The sequence below is a fragment of the Rhinolophus sinicus genome, chromosome 3 (genome assembly GCF_057876585.1).
Source record: "Rhinolophus sinicus isolate RSI-liver-muscle chromosome 3, RSI-T2T, whole genome shotgun sequence".
NCBI lineage: Eukaryota > Metazoa > Chordata > Mammalia > Chiroptera > Rhinolophidae > Rhinolophus > Rhinolophus sinicus.
Window position 1 is genome coordinate 190,044,944 of NC_142503.1, and position 23,755 is coordinate 190,068,698.

General features: G+C 43.4%; 1 protein-coding gene across 4 annotated transcripts in view; it reads right to left on the minus strand.

Moving 5' to 3' along the window:
- The window catches only part of EFCAB11 (EF-hand calcium binding domain 11), a 123,698-nt gene that overhangs the window by 42,576 nt on the left and 57,367 nt on the right, over positions 1-23,755 (minus strand). The window contains exon 6 of one of the 4 annotated variants that reach the window (XM_088797450.1): positions 8,143-8,892. The exons of 1 other annotated variant lie outside the window; for it this stretch is intronic. In XM_088797450.1, the coding sequence (XP_088653576.1) occupies positions 8,784-8,892 (109 nt within the window). In that variant the 3' untranslated portion in view covers positions 8,143-8,783. Of the gene's footprint in view, positions 1-8,142; positions 8,899-11,739; positions 11,916-23,755 lie in introns of those variants that run through there. 2 more of the 4 variants (XM_088797449.1, XM_019744287.3) reach the window with 2 other exon arrangements.

The window sequence follows — 23,755 nt, forward strand, 5'->3', positions numbered from 1 at the left end:
TACATTCTTCTCCTACTGATCCCAGGAAGAAGGTTCTGAGAAAAAGTTGAGGATTCTATCAGATTTCTCAGACACCAATTAAAGAATATGTCACTGCCCATCAGGAGAGTTTCCACCCTTATTGGGAGGTACCTCTCTAGACATAAACATTCGGATTAATAACAAGTCCTCTAGAAAGATGTATTCTTAGTAGGTGAAGACTCAAAAGGATTCCGGTGTGAGGTCTCAACCTCAATTCTAGGCCTCGAGTCCCTTGATCTCCTCAATTCTGATGACCTTCAACTCCATTTTGCTTCGGAAATTGACCTTCAATGGCTAGACCAGGGATCTTGTCAACCACCCAGAACTTCTCTTTGTATAAACTGGCCGATGTCAAGCTCTCACTCACTGTGCATGACTCTATTCTTACAACTCTATTGCTCATTTATTCCCAACTTCCCTTCAACATCTTTGAGACTTTCAGGACCCTGACCGCTCTTCGTTCTCTGTCTTTGAATGTCAGTCTGGTGTTACTTCTTCCCTGCCTAGCCTAGAGCCCATGGTACCACCCTACAAAACCCACCCCCCATCAATCCAGGCATAATTCCTTGATCAGGCTTTGGATCCCATTCCTCCCACCTCCTAAGGGACTTGGAGAAATCATGTTCCTATACCTTCACTCTACCCACTATTTCTCCCCAACACATGTATGTTGTTAAATCTCTCCCTAGATTCCAAGTTACTCCTCTAGCATCTTATTCTTTAAAAGCAGCTGACACCAGTTCTCTCTAGCTTTTCATCAATGGACTCCTCCACCCAAAGCAATCTGGCCTCTGTCCCCATTATCCTACCCAAACTGCTTTTGTTAAGATTATCAATGTTTTTCATATCGCCAAATCCAAAATTCTCTTTACTTCTGACCTTTGGTGACTTCCTTGTGGCATCTGAAACTGTTGGCCATTCCTTCCTTCTCTGAACTCATCCCACCTTTTAAATACCAGTGTTACCTAGGGCTGCATCATGTCCTCGATGGTTTCACTCAACAGACCTCTCCAGCGTGACCTCATTCAGACCTACGACTTCAGCCACTCATGAGATTCATAAACTTACACCATGCAGCTTAGCTGTCTCTGTTGAGTGGAGATCCCACATGCACATTGGTTAAGAATGTAGAGCCTGAATTCAGACAAACTCTCATTCCAACTCCTGTGTCTGCTCTTACCAGCTGCCTGGCCAGTTATCCACTTAATGGCCAGTTATCCACTTCAACCTCAGTCTCCTCAGCTATGGGGTAATCACATCACTGATATCTGCCTCCAGAGTTCTTGTGAGGATTAAATGAAATAATGCATGTAGAAGCACATAGTTAATACTCAATAACGTTAGCTATTGCAGTTGTTATTATAGGATTCTCTTTACCTAAAACTCAAAGAGCATCTCAAACTTCACAAATTAAAAAAAGAAAAAAATCAATCGAATGTCCTTATGCTCTTCCTTCATTACGTAATAATAACAGCTTCTATCTCTCAAGGATTAATTATTAAAACTAATCTATAAGTTAAATATTAGTGATCCCATTTCACATAGCAGGAAACTGAGGCTTAGAGAAGTTAACTACTCTGCTGGAACTGGCAGGAAAATGACAGTTAGGATTCAAACCCTGACCCTCTGGCTCCAAAGTTCATGCACCCTAGCACTGGTGTACGACTTCCACATTCAAGTGCCAAGCCAAAACCCAGGACATCTGGGCTTCTTCCATCTCAATCATTACATCTAGTGGTGTGCTGGGGACCCGGCTCTCACGGGGGGCGCAGGAAGGAAAGTTCCCTGGCTGTAGCATTTGCTGAGTTAAACCTACCAAGGTGATACCACTGAGTGCCAGATGGGGACAGGCAGGCAGAACTGGCTTGACAGCCTGCACAGGCGGCTCCAGCACAACACTGGATCCCGTAAGCCCCCCAAATCCTATTAATTTGGATCTAGATAATGTGAATGAAAGCCATCTGCCAAAAACAACTCAGTCAGAATCAAGTTAGTGAAAACAACAATGCGTTAAAACAATCTGGTGGAAAACAAACACTGTTCAATGGTAGTCGGCAGAGTTTTTCTTTTTGCCTTTTACTCCCCCTCAACTTTTTTCCTGACTAACTTAATTTTGGCCAATTATTCCCTGGTATGTCCCACTACAGGCTGTTAGTGGCAAAGCTTTCATTTCTCCAGCCTCCACTCCCCTCAGCTTCCCCTCCCTGCCCAGGCCTGAGCGTACATCTTTCCACTCCTCTCAGATGCTATGGTCCCCTCACTTCCGGGCCTGCCCAGAAGTGCCCTCAGCCGGCAGCGTCTATCCCTCCACCAAACTGTCTTTGCCTGGCTGACTTCTGTTTCTCGACTTTCAGTTTGGGCATCCACCATAGGAAGTGACTCGAGACAAACTAAATGTCAAACAATGGGAATTAAGTGGGAAGGGTGCACACTACCCAGTGACTCAGAAACTCTGAGGATAGGCCCCAGAAAGGGTGTTTGAAAAGCCCTCGAGGTGATTCTGATGCTCCTACGGTTTAGAAGCACTACTCTAAGTGATCACTGAAGTTGGCTGAATAAACTGACGAATGATTGAAAACCTGGCACACTCCTGCATGTATTTCTAAACCTACCTCCATTCCAAGCTTTCGATTTTGTATGTGTCAGTCCAGACGTATGCATATGTATATACATTAAAAAAAAAAAAAGACCTATCCAATCTTGTCAAAATGTCCAGGGAAATTTTACTTAATTTGATCATGGTAGGACATTAAGTTTTTCCTCTAAAAAAGAGGCCATTAATACAGGGCTTCATTTATGATTAGCTGTGTAGTAGCTAAATTTGCATTACCGTTCAGGATTTTAGTTGGAGGAACAGAACCCTAGGAAATTGAACATGCAGTGTTTTGCCGAGAACCATGCAGCAGTTTAGCGGGAGGCCAGGTTCAGAGTGAGCAGCCTCAGAATTTCCTTGCATTGCTGAGTCCACTGAGTCACAATGCTGCCCTCCCGTCAGGTATATCACAGTAATTAACTTGGTGTAGAGACCTTGGAAGGTTACAGTAAACACTTTATTTTGTGGGCAGGCAATTAAATGTGTAAAGGTCTCTACCCTCTGTTTGATCATTACCTAAAGGACATTCCTATCGGGCCAGAAGTGATTTGTTGGTGTTGTAATATAGGCAGTCTTTTTACATCTCCCTCTGTAGCTGCTGAAATCTTGGCTCACACTCAAATGCCCCACTTGGGTTTTGTTCAGGAAAGATTTCTTCCAGCTGCTTTATTTGTTCCACGATTACATGTATGCACTTCCAAAATGCACAAGATCACAAGTCAAATGAAAGGCTTCATTTCCCAGTTCGTCTAAAGAGATAAAATTTGAAACCAAGGAAACAACAAAACATGGCTAAATGAAGGGCTAGGTGTAAATGAGACTGCACAGTATTCCTACTATAGGGTCAGAACACGCCAAAACGAGAAAGGAAAATAGACACTGTGGGGTATCTTTCTTTGTGTTACATTGGTGGTCACACTTGCAAAGGGATTCAGACTTCCTCTTTAGCGTTTACAAGGTGATAGAAACAAACAAACAAAATGTATTAAAAAATAAACAAAAACTTGCACGCCCATGTTCATAGCAGCATTATTTGCCATAGTCAAAAGATGGAAGCAACCCAATGTCCATCAACAGATGAATGGATAAACAAAATGTGGTATATACATACAACGGAATATCATTCAGGCTTTAAAAGGAAGGAAATTCCAACACAAAGTGGATGAAGCTTGAGAACATTATGCTAAGTGAAAGTCACTCAAAAAAATATAAGTACTGTAGGATTTTACAGGAAGTACCATGAGTAGTCTAACTCAGAAACAGAAAGTAGAATGGTAATTGCCAGAGTCTCGGGGGAGGCAGGGGTGGAATGGGAGTTGTTTAATGGATATGGAGTTTCAGTATTGCAAGATGAAAAAGTTCTAGAGATTGGTTATACAACAATATGAATATTGTTAACCCTACTGCACTGTATACTTAAAAGCGGCTAAGATGGTAAAAACAAAGCAATCACATAAACAGGACTCCTGTTTTCAGAATCAAAAGAGTATATCTAAAAATGAATTTGTACATCCGGAGACTGGCCATCACTTGCATTGAGAGCTTGTGGCTCAGGACAAAGAGATGCAGGTTTGAAGTGAAAATGTCAAAGTAAAAGGAACAAGAGTAAACAGTTAATTGTGGCAGATGGAAGAGTAACTGAGGAATATGCAGAATCAGACCCAGAGGTCATAGGGCATGAGAGGAAGATGACCTATAGCATAAAAATGGAAAGTCTGACCAAAAAAATACATAAATAAAATCATCAAATGCCAAAAAAGACTGGAAATTTAAGAAGCAAAAATCTGAAGTTTCACGAATCTCAAAATATAAGCTGCAAAATATTTAAAAGTTAACAGAGTCCTACAGTCAGCTGAGCTTCAAACACATCACACACGCTTATTAGTTGTCATTAAGCTACACAGTCTTGCTTTATCCCAAGTGGGACAACTGGCATACGGAAGGAAGACCAAACCAAGGGCACCTGCAGGAGACTACGCATAAATAGTGAAAATGCTCGTATCTGAAGCGCTCTGGACCTATAGTCAATCAGTTAATTTTTAAAAGTCTGTTGGAAGGGGAAACACTCAAAACATGGACACGCGCGGTTGTGGCTGCTGTGGTGTGCCATCAGATCCCCCAGCTGGAAGTGTCAACTGCTGAGAGTCCACCGTTGACAACCTGCGGGCCTCACGCTAAGCCAAAGGAAGTTGCCTGCTGGAGGGGATGGCCCCTCCCCTGGGAAAGCCCACACCCCGTGTCTTGTTCTCCCAAGGCAGGAGAAAAACTACAGATTGTCTCTGTCACATCACTGAAGGGGGCTCGGCACCAGCGCTCCTCGGGGATTGGCTGAGGGCTGTGGCAATTCCCCCTGTCGGTCCTGCTTCCCTCCTCCCCACACAGCCTGGTTCGGAGAGCTCTCCAACAAACTTCCTGCACGCAGATCTGGCTCAAAGTCTGGTTCCTAGGCACATACTTAACTTAAATGTCACATTTAAAACTTAAAATATAAACATGCATGTATTCCCTGATATTTGGACCTATGTGAAAGCCCTCATCTTTGAGGCTTTCAAAGATGGCCCATGGATGAGCATACTTTGTTCTCCTCACATAAACTACACCTAAAACACAATACCTATGATTTTCTATTTTGGTTTCCTGAAAGTATGAAAACTACCTGGATGTGGAATCCCTCTAAATTTTTTTATCTCCCCACCAATCTTTACGTTGTCTCACCCACAGCTAACGTGACAGATTAAAAAATTATAAAATTGTAATAAAATACATATAACATAATATTTACCATAACCATTTTTAACTGTACTGTTGAGCCATATGAAGAATATTCACATTGTTTGTGCAACCATCACCATCGTCCAAACTTTTTATGTCGCAGAACTGAAACTCCGTTCCCATTAAATACTAACTCCGGGTTCCCCTTTTCCCCTGAGCCCCTAGCAACCACTACTCTACTTTCTGTCTCTACGAAAATACTTCAGAATTTTATTTAATTCGGTGACTAACCTTTAGTAAGCCTTCCCAAAGCCTTCAAAACTTAATTTTTACATTCTCTTCACCTAATATTTCATTAAATTACATAATAACAACAAGTTCAACCGGCATAACTAGGTTTGAGAGCAAACAACATGAACAGGGTTGGGAACAAATACACCTCCCTAGGCTGGAGGAGAAGCACGTGAGTGCACAGGAGAGAACCGTCCAAGTTCAAGTGTTCACCAGGCGGTGCCATCATCGGATTGCTCTGCATGGGGACTGAGGCTTCCTTTAAGCTGGTGGACTGGTTAAGAGAGCTTCTTCTACTGTATACAAATAGATATTGCTAGCATTTATTGAGCACCTACTATGTGCCAGGCACTGTGCTGAGCACATAAGTTGCATTATGTCACTTAATCTGCATAATCCATGAGGCAAATATTATCTGCCTTCATTTTATGTACAGGAAACTGAGGCACAGAGAGGGGACTCAAACAACACATCCACAGCCACACCACTGAGAAGTGGCAGGGTTGAGATTTTCAAGCTCATGCGAATCCAAAGCTGTCCTCCTCACTCCACCTGCCACCCTGATTCTGCACATAAACGTTAAATAAAAGGTGGAACAAGAATAAAATTACAGTCACGATCCTTTGTTTTCTACTGGCATCATACAAAATGACAAAATATGTCACATCTAGTATTTTTAAAAGACTATAATTGAACAAACAAGGGATGCACTTAAATCTCCACAAGAAAGGCGTGTAGGAAGCACAATCTGCAGTTGTTATTTGTTTACATAGGAACGATTTCAGTTAATTAAAGACAGAAGAGTAAGTATTTGTAAGAAAGAACTGAAGTCAGACGTTTTCATCATGTTCTCAGATTAGCACAAAAAAGTGAATCAGCTGGAAAGTTTGTAGAGTATAACAAAAGCATGAATTTGTGGTTGTCTGTTAAAAAGAAAAATGAATGACATTTCAAAACAGATACAGACAACATTGAAAGCAACCCCCACCCCCCCATAAAAGGAGGTGCAGAAGATTGCGGAATCCTAACGAGCAGAAGCAAGCTCCATGTAACAGCCTTTGACAGCCTACTGGAGAGGGGACTCGGCAGAGAGCAGGGCCTTGATCCCCCAGACAAGGCTCCCTTCTGTATCCGCACACAAGAGGCCACTCACCGCTCCCCCCTCATCCAGGACACTGAGATACAAAGACAGCGAGGGATTCCCAACACAACAGCACAGCCAAGAAAGGCCATTTGCCTCTTTTCTATCAGACCATCCCTGAGTGGCCGTCACCAGACACACACCTAAGGCTCAGGCTCTCTCCCGGATATCCTGGGACAACTTCTCTTTCATGGGACCATGGGACTTTCATGCCCATTTCTAGATAGAACGCCTTCCCTGTTGTCCCACAGATGCATCCCAAAGTGGAGTTGTCATCAACCCCGCACTGCTCCTTTTCCCGTGTCCTGTCATACTGAATGGAGACACCACTCACTCGGGCTCCCCGGCCAGAGGGCTACGAGTCCCCTCACCAGCTCGATGTCCCTCCACTGCATATCCTGTCACCAAGGTCCTGTGGATTCAGACCTAAAACATCATTTGAATGCATCTGCTCTTCTACCACTGCCTGTCTGGGGCCTAGACTCTTGCAATGAGGCCTCTTCTTAGTCATGATGAGTTTGGGTGGGGATAGGGGGGGTGGGAGTGTCTGATACACAATCTTCTCATTTCCTGAGCTCCCATCCCACTCATATCTAAATACCATGTTGAAGTCTTTCATCCACCGGCATAAAATGCCTGGAAAAAATGGGAAGAAAAAGGGGCCTTCCCTTAGCACTTCAGGTGTAAGGAGCTTTCAGCATCCCGCTTAGAGATGGAAGAACATCAGGGAACACTGAAAATCCCTTTGTAGCCGGAATACAATAGGCCAGCTTATTCTTCAGACCCTTTTACCTGATCAACAAGCTGTCTCCTTCTGGCAGTCGCTCACATTACAGTGATTCATTCTGGGTACACACAGAGAAATACCTCTTGAGGCATCTCCCCCAGGTAAGAGCTGTAAGGATGCTACCTGGACCTCCCAACACAGTCGCTGCCTAGAGTCTTCCTGAGAGCTCTGTGCTGAAGCCCAAAATACAGCCATCGCTCTGAATCTCAAATGCTGTCTCGTGCTGTGCAGCTTCAGGCAAGTTATACAGTCTTGTAGAGACAAAGGAGATAGTGATATTTACTTATAAACAAGGCTGGTTAAATTCAGTAACAAGCAATAAAGATCAACTAAAAGCCAGGCACTGCCCTGAGCCCCTGGGATTCAAAGACGAAAGTGACAGCTCTGCCCCTTAGGCACTTCCCAGTCTACTGGGGCAGACAGACACAGACCAGGAAATGTGACAGTATTCCTAAGTACAGACTCAAGATGTGTGAGAAAGTACATGAAGGAGGAGGACTGACTAGGGATGATGGAGAAGAACTGAAAGAGCACTTATTTGAAATGAGATAATTACATAAAAACGCCGGTGCCTGACACCTGGGGTGGTCGCCTAATAAATGCTTTACGGTTGATTTTTTTTTTTAAACCCCACCATTTGGGCTTACAGCTGTTACTGAGCGGACTGATCTCGTCTTCCTTAAAGTTCACATATAAAGTCATCAAATGAATACCTGATGGCCATTGGTTCCATTTTTGGAGACGCTCTCCTTTAATTGCAAGATGCTCCTGTGCAGGCTTGTTATTTGGGGCACTTGTTCTAATCATCCGTGAGTGCCAGGTAAGTGGAGCTCACTGGTTCACCGGGAAGGCGAGCCGAGTTCTTAAACTCCTTCCCACCTCCAGTAAGAAGGCTCAGAGAGGGTAAGCTCTGAACTGGCATTCTAGACAGGAAATATGTTTGGTCTGGAACACGGAGAGAAAATGACATCTTTTGACTCCAACACTTCATGATTTTTACCACCGCGTCTCATGATCGTATACAAGGAAATAAAAAGGAAGTTGCCACTGGAAACAACGAAGTAGAAGCCAGAAATTCTGACAGCCACCTTCTATTCATGGGTAAGAAATGAAATAAATCACTTGGATCACGGATGCTTTCAGATCCTAGACAAAGCACCGAAGGTAGCAAACAGTATTTTATGTCATAGGCTGTGGTGGTTTTAAAATATGTCCACACATTCTTTGATGTTCCTCCCTCAGGAGTGGCGAGGATGGGTACTGAGGCTTCCTCCACGCTCTCCCTCTCCCTCTCCTCTCGCTTGCTTGTGACCCAGGAGACACTCAAGGAGCCCTGACGATAAGCACCTGGAACTCAAAGATGAAAGTCCTTCGTGAGATGTGGCGAGAAATTGGGGCCTTCTGCAAACAACAGGCACTAACGTGCCAGGCGTCTGAGTGAGCCAAGGCAGATGGGAGTCCTCCAGCCCCACCCAAGCCTTCAGATGAGTGCAGCCCCCGCCAATGTCCCGAGTGTAACCTCCAGAGAGGACATGGGCCAGAACCATCGGCTAGGCCGTGCCCAGATTCCTGACCCACAGGTGGGGTACCAAATGTTCACCGCTTTCATCTGCTTAAGTGTCAGGGTAATTTGTTACTCAGAAATAGCACAAAATTATAGGAATTGGGCAAACAAAGCAAAATAGTCCTAGCCACAATTATTAGGTAACAAGCCACAAGCTTTTAATTTTATCACTTAAATCATTTATTTCATTTATTTAAAAATACAAAATTTTTATGGGTAGTGTGAATTAGTATTTAAAGTTTCTAAGTGTTTATATCTGCAACCAAAAGAAAAGGCATTTTAGTCTCATTTATATTTATCTCAACATTTCCATTCACTTATTTACATTTATTATACACCTAATTTCTGCCAGGAGTTACACAGGGCTTGGGAATGAACTGATAGAAACTATAGTCTGTGACCTCCAGGAACTCACAGAGGATGGACTAGAGCTTCTCACATGAGCACGGCGTATGGAGATATTTTAAAATATGGATGCACAGGCCCATTTCTAGAAATGCAAATACCAAACGTAGTGGGGGTGGGGGGGCCTGGAGATCGCCATGTTTTTAACTTATAATTGATTCTGATGTCCAGGGTGGACAATAATACAATGCAGCCCATTTACTTGATCGTCAAATCTTTACTGAGCATCTATGCGTACAGCAGGAGCTGGGTGCTAGAGGTACCAGCATATGCTCGACAATCGGCAACAGGAGGTGAGAAGGATAAGAGAGTCAGCCACACGAAGGGGGAGAGGACGGTCCAACACAGGCACAGCACGCAGTACTTTTAGGGAACACAGAGGGGCACATGCTCGAGGAACCCAACTACATCTTCAAATGTGGATCATACCATATGGTAGACTTGATGATAAAGTTAAAGAACAAAGGAGTATTTCCACGGGTTCTGAGATTTTTTATTTGAAAGAGACCTAACTGACCCTCTAAAAAATCCTCTCACATCATAGCTGAAAAACTCTAGGAGTTGACCTCCCCAAGGTCATGTAACAAAGGGAACAGAAACTAGATCCCGTGACTCGGGTTCTAATGTCCTTTTTTCTTGATCAGCTCCTCTGAGGAGTAAAGGGTGTGTTCAAGAAGCAGAAGAAGGCCGAAGTGTATTTGTCAATTCTAAAAAGCACAACACAATTTTGTGTTGTTACTGTAGGCATACTATCTCAGGACCTATCAATCTGGGGCATTTTTGGAAAGATACAATCAACGAAAAAAAAGCAAGGTAGATGTAAAAACTGTCTCTGAAGCTGTGTCAGTTGCTACTGTCAGAAAAATGTTTGAATTTAAACTCTAGTAAGCATAAAATAAGCTTACAGAAAACACTAGTTTTGGAATCCAAATCAATGACCTAGAAATAAATCTCAGAGAGGGATAAGAGCAATTTTGAAAGAGTAGAATCAAAGAAAATAAAAAATGTTATTTCCAAATGGTTTGTAAAACTAATGCTTTTGGGCTACAATGTAGAAATAGGTACATTTTAAATCTACAGGTACTAATAATATCCTAGCATTCTGTTATATAACACTAGTCGGGTAAGGAGTGGGTTTCCTTCAAAGGCATTTGGTACTGGAAATATCTGAAAGATCTTGTATTATAGTCTCACCAATGACACTAACTCTTCTCCCTTTTCAGAGTCTTTACCATCTGGTATCCACTTCCACCACTTTCCTGAAGTTCTCGAAGGTCAACACTTGTCCGTCAGTCCAAAACCAAACTCAGACCTCTGATTTCTTGACGTCTTTGTTCACCTGTCTGAAACACTGATAGGTACCTGGCTCTGCTCTGACCCCTCCTTGTCTGGCTTCCCTCCTAACCATGGGTACCGTCTCAAGGCTCGGCCTGGTCCACTTCTTTTTTGATCTGCCATTTACGCTAACATGGCACCGCGATTCCCCTATTCATCTAGGCTCCCCAGCCTTGGAACTAACCTTGACAGTTCTCTTTGCATTACTTTCTAATATCCAACCAGCTTTTGAGGCTATCAGGTTCTTTCTGTGTAACATTTATACGATTTGACCTTCCTGTCATATGTCCTTGAAATAGGACCTCATCAATTAAGCCATAGTCAGTTACAATGCTTCCTATGGACCAGCCTCTCCATTCTCTGGTACATCCTGCAGACTGAAGCCAGAACCTTTGTCACGATGTCCCTTCCTTGCCAAGAATCAGTACATGCCCAGCTGAATCCAATCTTTATGCCCCTGACCTGGAACGACTTGCCCCTTTGCAAGTCAAATCTAGTACTTTCTCCAACATCCAACAAGAAATTGTTTCTTGCGTGATGCCTTCCCAATCAACCCCCCTCCACAGTGAATTTTAATTCCCTTCGCAGTCACATCTGGATCATGGTCTCTCACACTCGCTGTCTGCAACCAAAGGGCAGTTCTTATAGCGATCCCGGTAATGAGGGCCCAACAAAAGGGTCTCCATAAATGTTTGCTAAATTGAACTTAATTATGCCACAGCTCTGCCAAATCTTAATTTTAATTATATAAAGATTGAGGGAAAACAGAAAGCACATCTTGCTCCAACTGTAACAGTTATTACTTTAATTTCTTAAACTGTAAAAACATAGATACACACGGAAAGCATGTTTTCAAAAATCTTTAAATATTCTTAGTTTTCTCTCCTCCGATGTTTTAGACAGATCTTATCACTCTGAATATAGAGGGGTCTTCTGGCATCAGAGGAGCTCAGGATTTACGACAACGGGTAGACTCAAATATGTGAATGATGACTTGTGTCCAAAAAACCGTGGGTCAGAGAGATATTTTCCAAATGGGAAATGAATTCTGACAGGAAGCTGCCTGCTGGGAAATGAAGGAAGACTTTGAAAAGCTGGTAATCACGATCAAATTTTAGTTGTGTTGATTAGTCTGAAATCCACGTGTGGAATCTATAATATGTAAGCTGTTCTAAGAAGAACTTAATTATGCAGAAGAGGAAGCCAAAGATCTTTTACAACTTGAGCATCCACATTGTCAAGTGTGTTAATATGTCACAGGTAACAGGTCTGTCTTACAAAATAACTGACTTTCAAGAGTTCTTTGCTAGGCTTATAAATCGTACAACCTTCATACCAAGGTTAGCTCCTGGCAGGGTAAAACTGGCAGGAAGTTGCTATCATAAGACAGATTCTTCAAAATCATGTGTGAAAATGAAAACCACACATATGTACTTGTATTTAATTTCCTCTGCATTACTTCCTTCTAATCACATGTGGACTATTAGTCTCATTCATTCGCTAAGCATTTATGGAGCACTGTACGAAGCTGCAAGGATTCAATGATCCCTGTCCAAAAGGAATTCACAGCCAAATACGGGAGCTCACAGGCTTGCTAGAAAGAAATGAAGAGTAAAGGACAGGAAATAACTGCTAGGGATGAAAGAATACTAAATGGAAAATTTTAGGTTTAGTCCTAAATTTATTAAATGAAGAATAATCCAATGACTCAATTTTAAACAAAGCTGGTAAAAAACTCTGCCAACTTGATCACAGACTCAGTTTTCTGAAATTTTCATGTCTGAATGTGTCAGGCCAAGACCACAGTGAGTAACAGGCCCCCCAACACTTTAAGATGTTGCAAAATAGTGACTGCGTAGATGGAACAGTTTTTAGCAACTACAAGTAAGAAATTGTCCCCACACTTATTTCGTAAGAAATATAACTGCTGATACTTTTATTTTCTAGTTGGCTTTTGGCAATACTTTCTTCACCATTATTATATCACAAAACAATTCTGAAATAGTAATAGCGAATCATTACAGAAATGCTGGAAATACACGAATGGTTGGAAGTGATCCATATGACTAAATCCTAACAATTATACAGGAAATGGACAACAAAGAAAATCTTGAAATTAAACAAAATGCTCTAATAACGACTCTAGGAAAAACAGAATGAAATGCAACCGCAAAAGCAAACTTACTTGGCGGCCTAGGACCTCTCCTCTTCCTTGCCAATATCTATGCCTCTCCCATCCCCCACAGGCCTTCCCCCACCTCCCACCCCAATAATTGTTCCCTTTCCTTGTTTCATCTCACCTGGTGGAACTAGGCAGTGAGTGAGCTATTTATTTTCCATGTTTTTGCCTTTCTTCCCAAATAGATCATATGCTGTTTGTTCCCCGAGGACAGGAAGTGTGCTTTCTATTTCTCTGTATCCCCAGCAACTAGGAAGCACCTTGCCCATGACAAATGTTTGTTGATGAGGACACATATGCTCATTCTGATTTTAATATTTATGTGAATATTAACAAAATATAGATGGTTGAAAGGAAAGGACCTGGGGTTAAAGTTTTTAAATGCTATATATTTTGCTTTATTTGGCAAGTTTTCTGAAGAATTCAATATAGCCTTATATTAATTAGGCAAGTAAAAAATGTAATAAATGAAACAACTCCCATTAAAAAAAATGAAGATTCATTTATTCTAATTAATCAATAACCTCTATTTGCATCTCCTTCCTCTCCTGCCAAACCTATTCTAAAGTTATTCTAATACATCCAACGAGGAACACTGTTTAAATTTTTTGAAACAACAAATCTTTTTAAATAATGCGTAATGGTCCTACGCAAATACCATTTATATCTTTTTTTAGTTCCACCCCCCATACATACCTACACACTTAGCCTATTTAAATTTCACAGACTCCCAGGTTCAAATGTTTATGGCATAGGAGTGTCAGAGACAAAAATCAGTGGATAATCTGAGCTATACCAACAGATAAGTGACTGAGTGTGTGCGTGTGTGAGGGTGGAGTGGGGGGGTAGGCTGGTGTGGGGAGCATAAGTTTTAGGGACCCTTATATGGCCCCACTGTCCACTCTGAAAATAATTCCTTTCCTACCTGCTTGCTGGTGCCCACATCTGTTTAACATTCTGTAAGTAGACCTAGGTTTAATATATAAATACCCCTATGTTGTTTGGCGCTTCCCTAGAACCCACTCAACCCCACCCACATTGCCAGTATCCAGGATCCGCCTGATCTGAGACAGAAGGACCCCACCCACGCCCACAGTTCTGGGGCTGTGCTCTGCCAATCAGTAGGACACGCCCCCTTGCCCGCAGTGACTGGTTCTTGGATTAGCAGACATTCCTGGCCCTCGTCATTGGTTCAAGGGTGTCCCACGACCTCAGAGAGAAGCTCAAGACCTCTAACTCTCCTAGACCTTGTGGGTATGAGGCCTAGAACTGCTGCAGTTAGTGTCGCAGCCATAATGGGCATCGGCCAAGATCACAGGCGACACTGGGCGAGGGTAAGGCGGAGAGAACCTACCAGAGATGCGGAGCTGAGGAGTAACACCTAACGTGACCCCACCTCTCCAGCACTCAACTGTGACAGCAACAAATCTTTATCACGTAAGGCACCTGAGCTACAATCATGGTTACATCTCACAGACCGATTCAAAATTACATCATAAAGTTCATATAAGACATATCAGACAGAGTCTTTCTTGAAATCAGGTGTTGATTTAGAGACTGAGGCTAGAGCATCTGAAGGGAGAAAAGACACCATGTAGAAAGGGAAAAGGCAATTTAGAAAGGCATGGAGGAAGAAGGTCTGGAAAATATTTTAAATGTTACTTATGAGGTCAATTAAGTTTGCGAACTCATCCTAGAAAAAGTACATACCTCATTGCTGAATATCACCGTGGTCACCTTTGAGGTAATCCCCTTGGGAAGCTATGCACTGAGGCCAGCACCTAGTCCACCCTTAAAGGCAATTCTGGAACTCTTTTTCTGGAATGGCCATCAGAGCTGCCGTCGTATTACTGTATTCTCTGCCCTGAATGTCATCAAAATGTGTTGCTTTCAATATTTCCTTTATCTTCAGGTAAAGAAAGAAGTCATTGGGGGCCAGATCAGGTGAGTAGGGAGGGTGTTCCAATAGTTATTTGTTTCCTGGCTAAAAACTCCCTCACAGACAGTGCCGTGTGAGCTGGTGCAATTTTGTGATGCAAGAGCCATGAATTGTTGGATAAAAGTTCAGGTCATCTAACTTTTTCATGCAGCCTTTTCAGAACTTCCAAATAGTAAACCTGGTTAATTGTTTGTCCAGTTGGTACAAATTCATAATGAATAATCCCTCTGATATCAAGAAATGGTTAGCTACATCACTGCAACAAGTTCGCCAACTTAATTCTCAGGCCTCGTATGCATAATTTTGCCTAAGCCTTGGTTGCGAGGGAATCTGAGTTTTAGAAGAGATGAATTCTTCAATTACAGGATTTTAGACACTGGTTCAGTGGTGACTGAAAAGATATTTTTGAGCAGGGGCCTTGCTGGGCACCCTTCAAATTACACGTAGGAAGCAACAACAGCCCCCTGTATGCCACCTTCAGATCTGAGGGGCCCTCACTAATAGATTTCCCTCCTCTAAACCCCAATTATGCATATAGTCAGGGCTACACAGTATAACCTGTCACTCTTTTGCTTTAAATTCTTAAAGTCAGGCCCCAAGTCTTTAAGGTTCCAAGCCCCTGACCTGGCCTACAACACCTGGGGGACAGAGTGGTGTCTTTCTCTGGCCCACAGGTTTTCCCTCTTCAAGCCTCACTGGCAACTCCTCAGACGCACCAAGAATCTTTGCTCCCTGGGTTTTGCACACACTGCATTCTGCCTCAAATACTCTCCACGTGGCCTGGCCTTCCCCACCCTCTTCATTTGGCTGACCTGACCTGATCTCCAGGTTTCGCTAAAATGTCTTTCCCTCAGAGAAGTCAGCTGACCCCCATCTCACTCAGGGCTCTGGTTATCAATCATGATATTCTTTGTTTCTAACAAGCAGATAGAGAGATTTGTGATGATCTAGTTTTAGTGTAATTGTTTACTTAAATCTTTCCTGACTCGACTGAACCTAAGCATGAAGGCAGGAGTTTACAAGGTCTGAATTTGCTTAATGATGTCATGATTTCCGCTCTCTATTTCATGAGATTCCTCGATCTCCTTCCTTAGCCAGTGTCCATGCCATTTACTAGTTGGCTTTTGCATAACTCACACCTACAACTGGTCATTGATGTCCTCAGCCAACCCTGGGTCCCCAAACCTCACCTCCATTAATGGAGTTGTCTCGCCACGTCCACATTTGGACTTTTCTAGAACTAACGAGTTCAGAAGCCACAAAAGGAAAAAAGTGATGAAAAGCAGAACTGGCTTCGGGAGAGCTCTCCCGAGGCAACAAACTCCACATGGGGCTATCCTGTCTCCATGGTGACCGTCCTGCCCCCTCAGCATAACTTCTCTTATTTCACTGTATTCTCTGCCCTGAATAATCTATACTTGTTTGATTTAATAAGCATTCAATAAGCATTTTCTTTTCATACAAATGCCAGTTATGTACACTGTATTATGAATTAGTTAAATCAAAATGCTTCCCCACTGACCCCTACCTGAGGTCAACTACACTGAGGAAATGAGAGTTTGGATGGAGTGGCGAGAGGGGGAAGAAGCGGCTGGTGAGACACATGGACATGGGAAACTAAGAGACAGGAGCGCACTGAAGAAAGGGTGAGTCTTTAGGCAAAGTCTCCCTGCCCCTCCTTTTCTTGCTGTATTTGAACTCTAACAGGACCCACAAGCATGAGGGTGTGAGTCAACCACATTAAGGATTAAAAATGCCTGATGCGCTAGCTTTGGGAGAGTAAGCACTGTTTTACTACCTTGTCGGGGCATTGCATTCCAGGTTCCAGATGCAACTTTCCCAATCACTGGAAACCAATCTACTCTTAGCTGGGGACTATACTTTCTCTGTTTTTTCCAAAGGGGAAAACGCTGAACTAAGCCCATAACAACTGAGCAATAAATACCTGTTAGAGTGACGGACCCACAGTGCGCAATCGGATCACGGAATCAGAGAACCTGGCCCCTGAGAAGAAACCCAGAAGGACTAAATGAAAACAAAGGTTTCTTTTTGATTCTCTTCTAAGACCTTCATGTAGTTTGTCATTTGGAGTGGCCTACATTTCAAATGATGCATTCAGCCATGACAGCCAGGAGATGGTGTGGTCCTCACAAGGAAAGATACTTTGATTTCGCATCAAGCCCCACCAAAATAAGGCCTGCATAAGTATTCATCAAGATAAAAGTACTCCACAGAGTTGAGCAGTGAACTGTCTTCTGTAAAATGCTCTTCTGGAGACACTGCGCCTGGGGGGTTCTCTTCCTGGGTTCTCGAGCACTGAGCACTTACTTTCAATGATGTCTGAGGTACCTCGGAGGGAGACTCCCTCCTACTCTCTTTATACTGCAGTTCCTTGTTTTAAGTGCTCTGTAAGTCAGATTCAAGTATGTATTTGTTTTTTTTTTTTTCTGTAGCCGAATAAAGATATATTTGCAAGCTAAGGATAAAGACACTTCAAACTCTTCCTCTGAAGCCTGTTTCACATTAAGTCATTGACTTCCCTCATAGAGACCAATTATGAATCAGAAGAAAAATGACATTCATACCATTCACAAGAATACCAGAGACCAAAAACGTGATTCAAACCCTGCCTGCCGTCTTTTAGAAACAAATGTATGTGCACTCGGTCTCATTCCAGCATGGTAAAGAACTATAACCACATTCAGCAAAACAAAAATATCTCTCATGTGCTTCTTCCCTCCTCGTCACCCTTCAGAAATCTTAAATCCAGCTTATCCAAAAACATTAACCACCCAGATACTGACAATTACAGTTTCGGTGAGAAGGAAAAGTATGCAATTCATTAGGGGGTAACAGGATCTCAAAAACGGCCAATGTAGTCTCCCTCCAGGAGGCCACAGAGCTTGGTCCCCTTGTCCTTACGACATGACTTCTGATGGCTGCAACCTTGTAGCATTCTGACTTCCAGTAGTTAAAGAAAAATCTATACGTTCACATGGTCTTGTTAGAACAAATGGGTAGAAATGGCAAGGCCCCGGCATTGCTAAAAGCACAAGTTTTAGGATCTGTAGAAACAAGTTTGAATTCTGACGAGGAAAACATGCAAAGTTAATTCCCCTCTCTCTACGCCCTGCTTCAATGCAAAATGGGGGTGATGATGATAACCAGCTTGGGGGTGGTGTAAAGAGTAAATGAAACAAAGCATGGAAAACGTTTGGTCTCCAGTAGGTGATAAAACAAATTTAGCTGATAGCAGGATGAAACAACCTAAGGGCGACTTGACAAAGAATCTAGTGTCTGAACTCTCAAGGTCAGCCGGACCAAGGTGTGTGCTATCCTCCCACCCGGGATAAGGGCTGGAGACCTCCTAGGGGCATTGTTTTGGGCCAAGCAGTCATTCTTGGGGGACACGAAAAGCATAAAATTCTCCTTAGAGTTTTGCTACCTGAGAAAGGTTTGAAGAATCCTTCTCTCTCCCTCTGTCTCCGTCTCTGTCTCTGTCTCTCTCTCTCTCCCTCTACCCCCGCCCCCTCGACAGAAGGTGGAATTAGGAAGGGAAATAAAATGGGCTTCCCCACCCCACGGACAGTGAAGTTGGTAGAATACATATAATATTTCCCCAAATTTCTCAAATACCTGGGCAATGTCCCCTCAGCATTATAAATATAGAAAGTGTTCACAGTCTGTTTTTAGGAATGAAGAAAATGAACTATCTAGAATAAGATGTCACGCTAAAATAATTTTTAATTAATCTTAGCTTAGGCAAATGCAAGAGCACTTAAATTGCAATAATTTCATGACATATCTACTATCTAAGGTCAAACACTGAACCTCTCCAGGGTTTCTTGCATGAAGGTATGCAGGTATACCATTTTCCTGTTGGATACTGGAGGGTTAAGACAAAACATTATCCTCTACTCCACTGAAATCCACATAGGAATCACACAGATGTTATACAATTCATAGCAATTCCAGGAATTCTAAACTAAATTTTCCAAAGCTGGTCATAAAAATTTATTATGTAATAGTTGATACATGCAAAAGAAAGACTATATGTAACAAGTGGCTACAGTAGGAAGCACGATAGTAAAACCAGAACTAGTGAACCCACCCTCCGCTTAAGAACTAGAAAGTGACCAACATGACTTCACCTCCTTGTGTGTTCCTTCCAGAGCTGCGCCCTGGGCCTCGTCTTCAGAAGGAATCACTCTCAAAATCACTCGTGAATTTTGAATTTATCACTCCTTTCCTTTTCAAAATAATTATTTTCAAAACATGAACCTTTAAATGTATATTGTTTAGTTTGGCTAAACACTAAAAACTTTGAGACTTTATCTCCAAATGGATCTGAAGTTTGGGAAGGAGGGGCTGGGCCATAAGATGGCTCAGCTGTTGCCATTCTTCCTTCACACACATTCTGTGCCTGCCCTGCTCCTCTTCTCCCAAGAGAACCAGCCAAAGTCCTAAGGACTCTCCTGGTTTGCACCCACAGCGGTCACACATTTCCCTTCATTCTCACTCAGGATGGGTGTCTGTCTGTATAGCTGTTGTCTGAAATGGAGCGAGAACTTTCTGCCCACCCAATAAGAACCTTTGCACTGGTCGTCACCACAGAGTGGACTCGAGGCTGACCGCCACATAGGTGAGGAGGAAAGGTGCAATGCCCCCGATGCTGTGTGGCATCGACGGCCACTACATCCCTAATTCTTCGTCATTAACAAGTGACAAAGCAGAGGACTACGATGGCCTGGTTGACCACATAATTTAGTCAACGTATTCGTTACTAATTCCCATTGACTTCCTTCAAATCCTGTTAGGGACCATGATTTCCTTATCCTTCTTCCAGAAAGCCACGTCACTGTCAGCAACCCATCCTCATTGGTAAAACTGTGAAGAATCTGAGAATTCAGCCTCCTTGCACGTTACCAAGGTGGCATGCCACACAGCCTCACGGATGCTGGCAGAAGACCCAGGACCACTGGGTCACAGACAAAGCACTTCGTTACTGGTGGCACAGCAAGTAACATGAGGGTCGGCACCCTTGGATCAGCTCCACTTCCCCTACCCTAGGGGCTCAGACAGATGCCTGCACATACAAGGGTTGCATTACAGCACTGGAATCTTGAGTTTAGGGAGCCCAGATCTTTTAAAATGGTTGGTAAGCGTGCCTGTCTTTTGTTGTAGAGGGAGACACTAATGGTCTCCTAAGGCTGCTCACTATACAAATATCCTTGAAAAGACATTCTGGAACAAAGGGCGGTCAGTGCCTCACTCACAATGCATACAGAAACAAAAGGGGTCCATTGAGTCCCCCGAGTCTCCCATCTTCTGTTAGCCTTCAAAATTTTTATTAAAAACATTTTTTATTGTATAATTGTTTTAAATTCTATCTGGAGTCCAGACATAACAGTCCTATTTACAGAGCCTCTTAGAGGGAATGTGTGTGTGTGTGCAGCAAAGGGTTCCCCAAAAGGTGTGTGTTTATTTATCAGGGTTGACAAATACGAGATTTCTAGGTTCAGGCATTCAGAAGTTTTAAGCGAATCTTTCTGACTCAGGTTTTTCCTCTGTTAGACGAGAACAGTCATTTTGCTCTGTAATATGAGCTTGAGATTTAGTAATTCTAAGAGACATAAAGATCTGCTGTGAGATAGAACCAGAAAAATGCAGAAAGTTCTAGCCAGTGTCTGTCCGGCCGGCAAGCCTCCTCGGTCTCATGGAAGCTCATCTTTACAGTTAAGCCCCTCCTTTTATCCTACAATTTGCACCTTTTGCTCTCAAATTGTCAGTTTTCCCACGTTCCTAATGTACTGACCTCTTCTGTACATTACCCCGTCATTTGTACCTTTTCTTTAAATCCATCACATTCCTTGCAGTACTAACAGGCTGACATCCCCTTTCTGTCATCCTGTAATTTACACCTTTTCTCCTTGACTCCATCAGATTTCCCATGTGGCTACTAATGTACTGACGGCTCACAATTTGGGCTGCATTTTTTGCAATTTGCACTCATTTTTTTTTTTTTTCCAGAAAAGCTGGGGGAAAGCTGAATTGTTACTGTGTGTCCAGGGCTAGAGAACAGAGACTGCTGAGTGAGTGCTTGGGACTTCAGGCCTTTGGACGGGCTCCCAATTTAGGAAGGGGTTAGGACGCAATTAGATATGATGAGCTGCGCCCTGAGCTGATGGCTAAGGAAGTGACGAAAGGAAGATAGCAATTTTCTAATGTGTCCTTTAAGAAAGCTTCAGGGGCTCCACAGAATGAGAAATGTCTAACAAGTAAGGTAATTTACATTTTATCATATTCTCTTTTATTGCATCCATATGAAAGAGACGCTTTTTCATGTTGACAATTTCCCTCAGTGTGTACTACCTGTGATTGGCCATATATCCTCCTGGCTATTCTGAGGTGAGATTTCCCGCAGAATGTGCTACCTCCATTGAGTCATGACGTAGGGTTGATGAGACAAAAGAAGGTAGTGTTAAGAAAATTCCAGACACAAAATGCTGCGTGTGGAAGGCACAGAGGTGCAGGTCTAAAACCTTTAGGGAACTTAAAATATTTCGGAAGGGTTGGAGCAGAGTCGGGTGCTGACGCAGATCACAAAAGTGCCATCTGAAGGAATCTGGATGTTATACGCAATGTCACTGGGAGCCATCAAAGAGTTTTAAGCAGGAGAGGAGTGTGCTCATCTTTGAAATCAGAATAATCTTTCAGACGGTGGCATGGAGGGTACGGTAGGATGGAGATTGTACTAAAAGTAGGAAAACAAATTAGGAGAACACACGATTAGCTAGTAAGGAGGTGATGAAAGCGCAGGTTGTGGGCTGAATTGTGTCCCCTTAAAATTTATGTGCTCAAGTACTAACCCCTAGCACTGCAGAACGTGAATTTATCTGGAGACAAGGTCTCTAAAGAGTTAACTAAGTTGAAGTGAGGTCATTAGGGTGGGCCCTAATCCAATATGACTGGTATCCTTATAAGAAAATTAGAACAAACACACAGAGAGAAGACCAGAAGACACAGGGCCCTCTGCAAGCCAAGGACAGAAGCCTCAGAAAAAGCCAGCCCCGCCGACACCTCGCTCTCAGACTTCTTGCATCCAGAATTCTAAGAAAATACATTTCTGTCATTCAAGCCACCCAGTCTGTTACGAGTTATGGCAAACTCATACAGCATGGATCAAGGGTGGCGAGGAGGGAAACCTGAGACAGACCTGGGTGGCAGAGCAGACAACATTGGGCGACCCGTTGGTCGTAAGTGGTCCAGCAAAGAAGTTGCCTTAGAGGATTGTGGTAGGGGTGACTTGGTCGATGGAGATATCGTGAACCAAGAGAAGTAACCCAAGAAAACAGAGAAATAGCAGCAGCTCAGAGGTAAAAGATAATATCAAGTATTTCCTACAGGTGGAGGTTGAGGGGTTACCGGAGACACGCAGAGATGGTACGTAGGAGATGAAGGCCTGGGTGTGAAATTCAGAAAACAGGACTGGGATAAGGCACGGAACTGGGAGTTGCTGTGAGTGAAATCTCCCAGAGAAAGCATATTGGGGAAGAGAATGTTGGAACGGGCACGCAGGCAGAGGGCTGTCCACTGAAGGAGATGGAAAGAAATGGCTGTCATGGGTAGGACCAGACCCCGGAACGAGTACTGTCACAGACACCGGCGGAAAAGGGTGTTTCAGGAAGGAGTGGTCGTCAGGGTCGAATGTTGAAAAGAGGTTGGAGACTGAAGCTCGTCCACTGAATTTGACAATTAGAGATTGTTGGTGAACTCAGCAAAATCATTCAGCAGCGCTGTCAGAGGTGAAAGCCATGCTGAGTTGAGAAGTGAAGAGATTGGGGGTAAATGAAAATAGCAAGATTACTCTTGCAAGAAGCTTGGCTGAACTGGAGTTGGAGGTGCTGCAGGGTCCAGAGTGGGTTCTGGGTTCTGTTATTATCAGTAGCAGTGGTGCTACTGGTGGTGGTGGAGGAAGGAGGGGGAGACAGATGGGGCTGCAGCGGTCATCTCCTAAGGTCAGAGGGGGCTGGGCCTCTCTGGTATGTTCTCTCTCTAAGACGAAATCAAACATCATCCTTTACAAGGAGTTGTTCTTACCCCCATCTGCAAGTGCCTGATTTTGGAGTACAGCAAATTCCTGTTCAAAGTACGCTCACTGGGTAGCTCCTCATAGGCTTCTATGCAGCGTGAGGTCGATTATATTCATTTGATATCATTAAGGGGTAAGTAGGGTCAGGAAAAGGGGGGAACAGCGAATCAAGACGGAAGTGGAAAGGAACTTTATCCCGACAGAGCTGTCTGCCATGGCTCAAGTTAGGTGAATTCTAGTCCCTTTCTACACATTTACTCTCCTACCAGACTGCAAGCGTCCTGCCTGCAGTAATACATCAGTACTGTAACCTAGAGCACCCACACCATGCCAGGCACCTAGGAGCTCAGCCAGTCCTGAAAGAAAGCCCTCCCATGGCTGTGCCGAGATCATGCCCTAGAGCCAGGTCTTGATGCCCTGCTGCCCAGGTCCTGCTTACAAGGCGAGAACGAGCCCAGCGAGTATCCACGCCTGATGTCCACACCCTCTCATGAGACTGGGACAGGTCAGGGAGGGATGTGCAACTGAGACGGCCAGAGACCAACTCGCTGGGTAGATGAGCAACGCCATTTTTGAGCAATGTCATTACACCCAGGGAAATGCAGTGAGAAGGGTTTTAAAAGGCAAACTAAAGCAAACTGGGTGAGGATAGTATTTAACATATGAAGTCTGAAAACAATTCAGAACTAGGTGGCT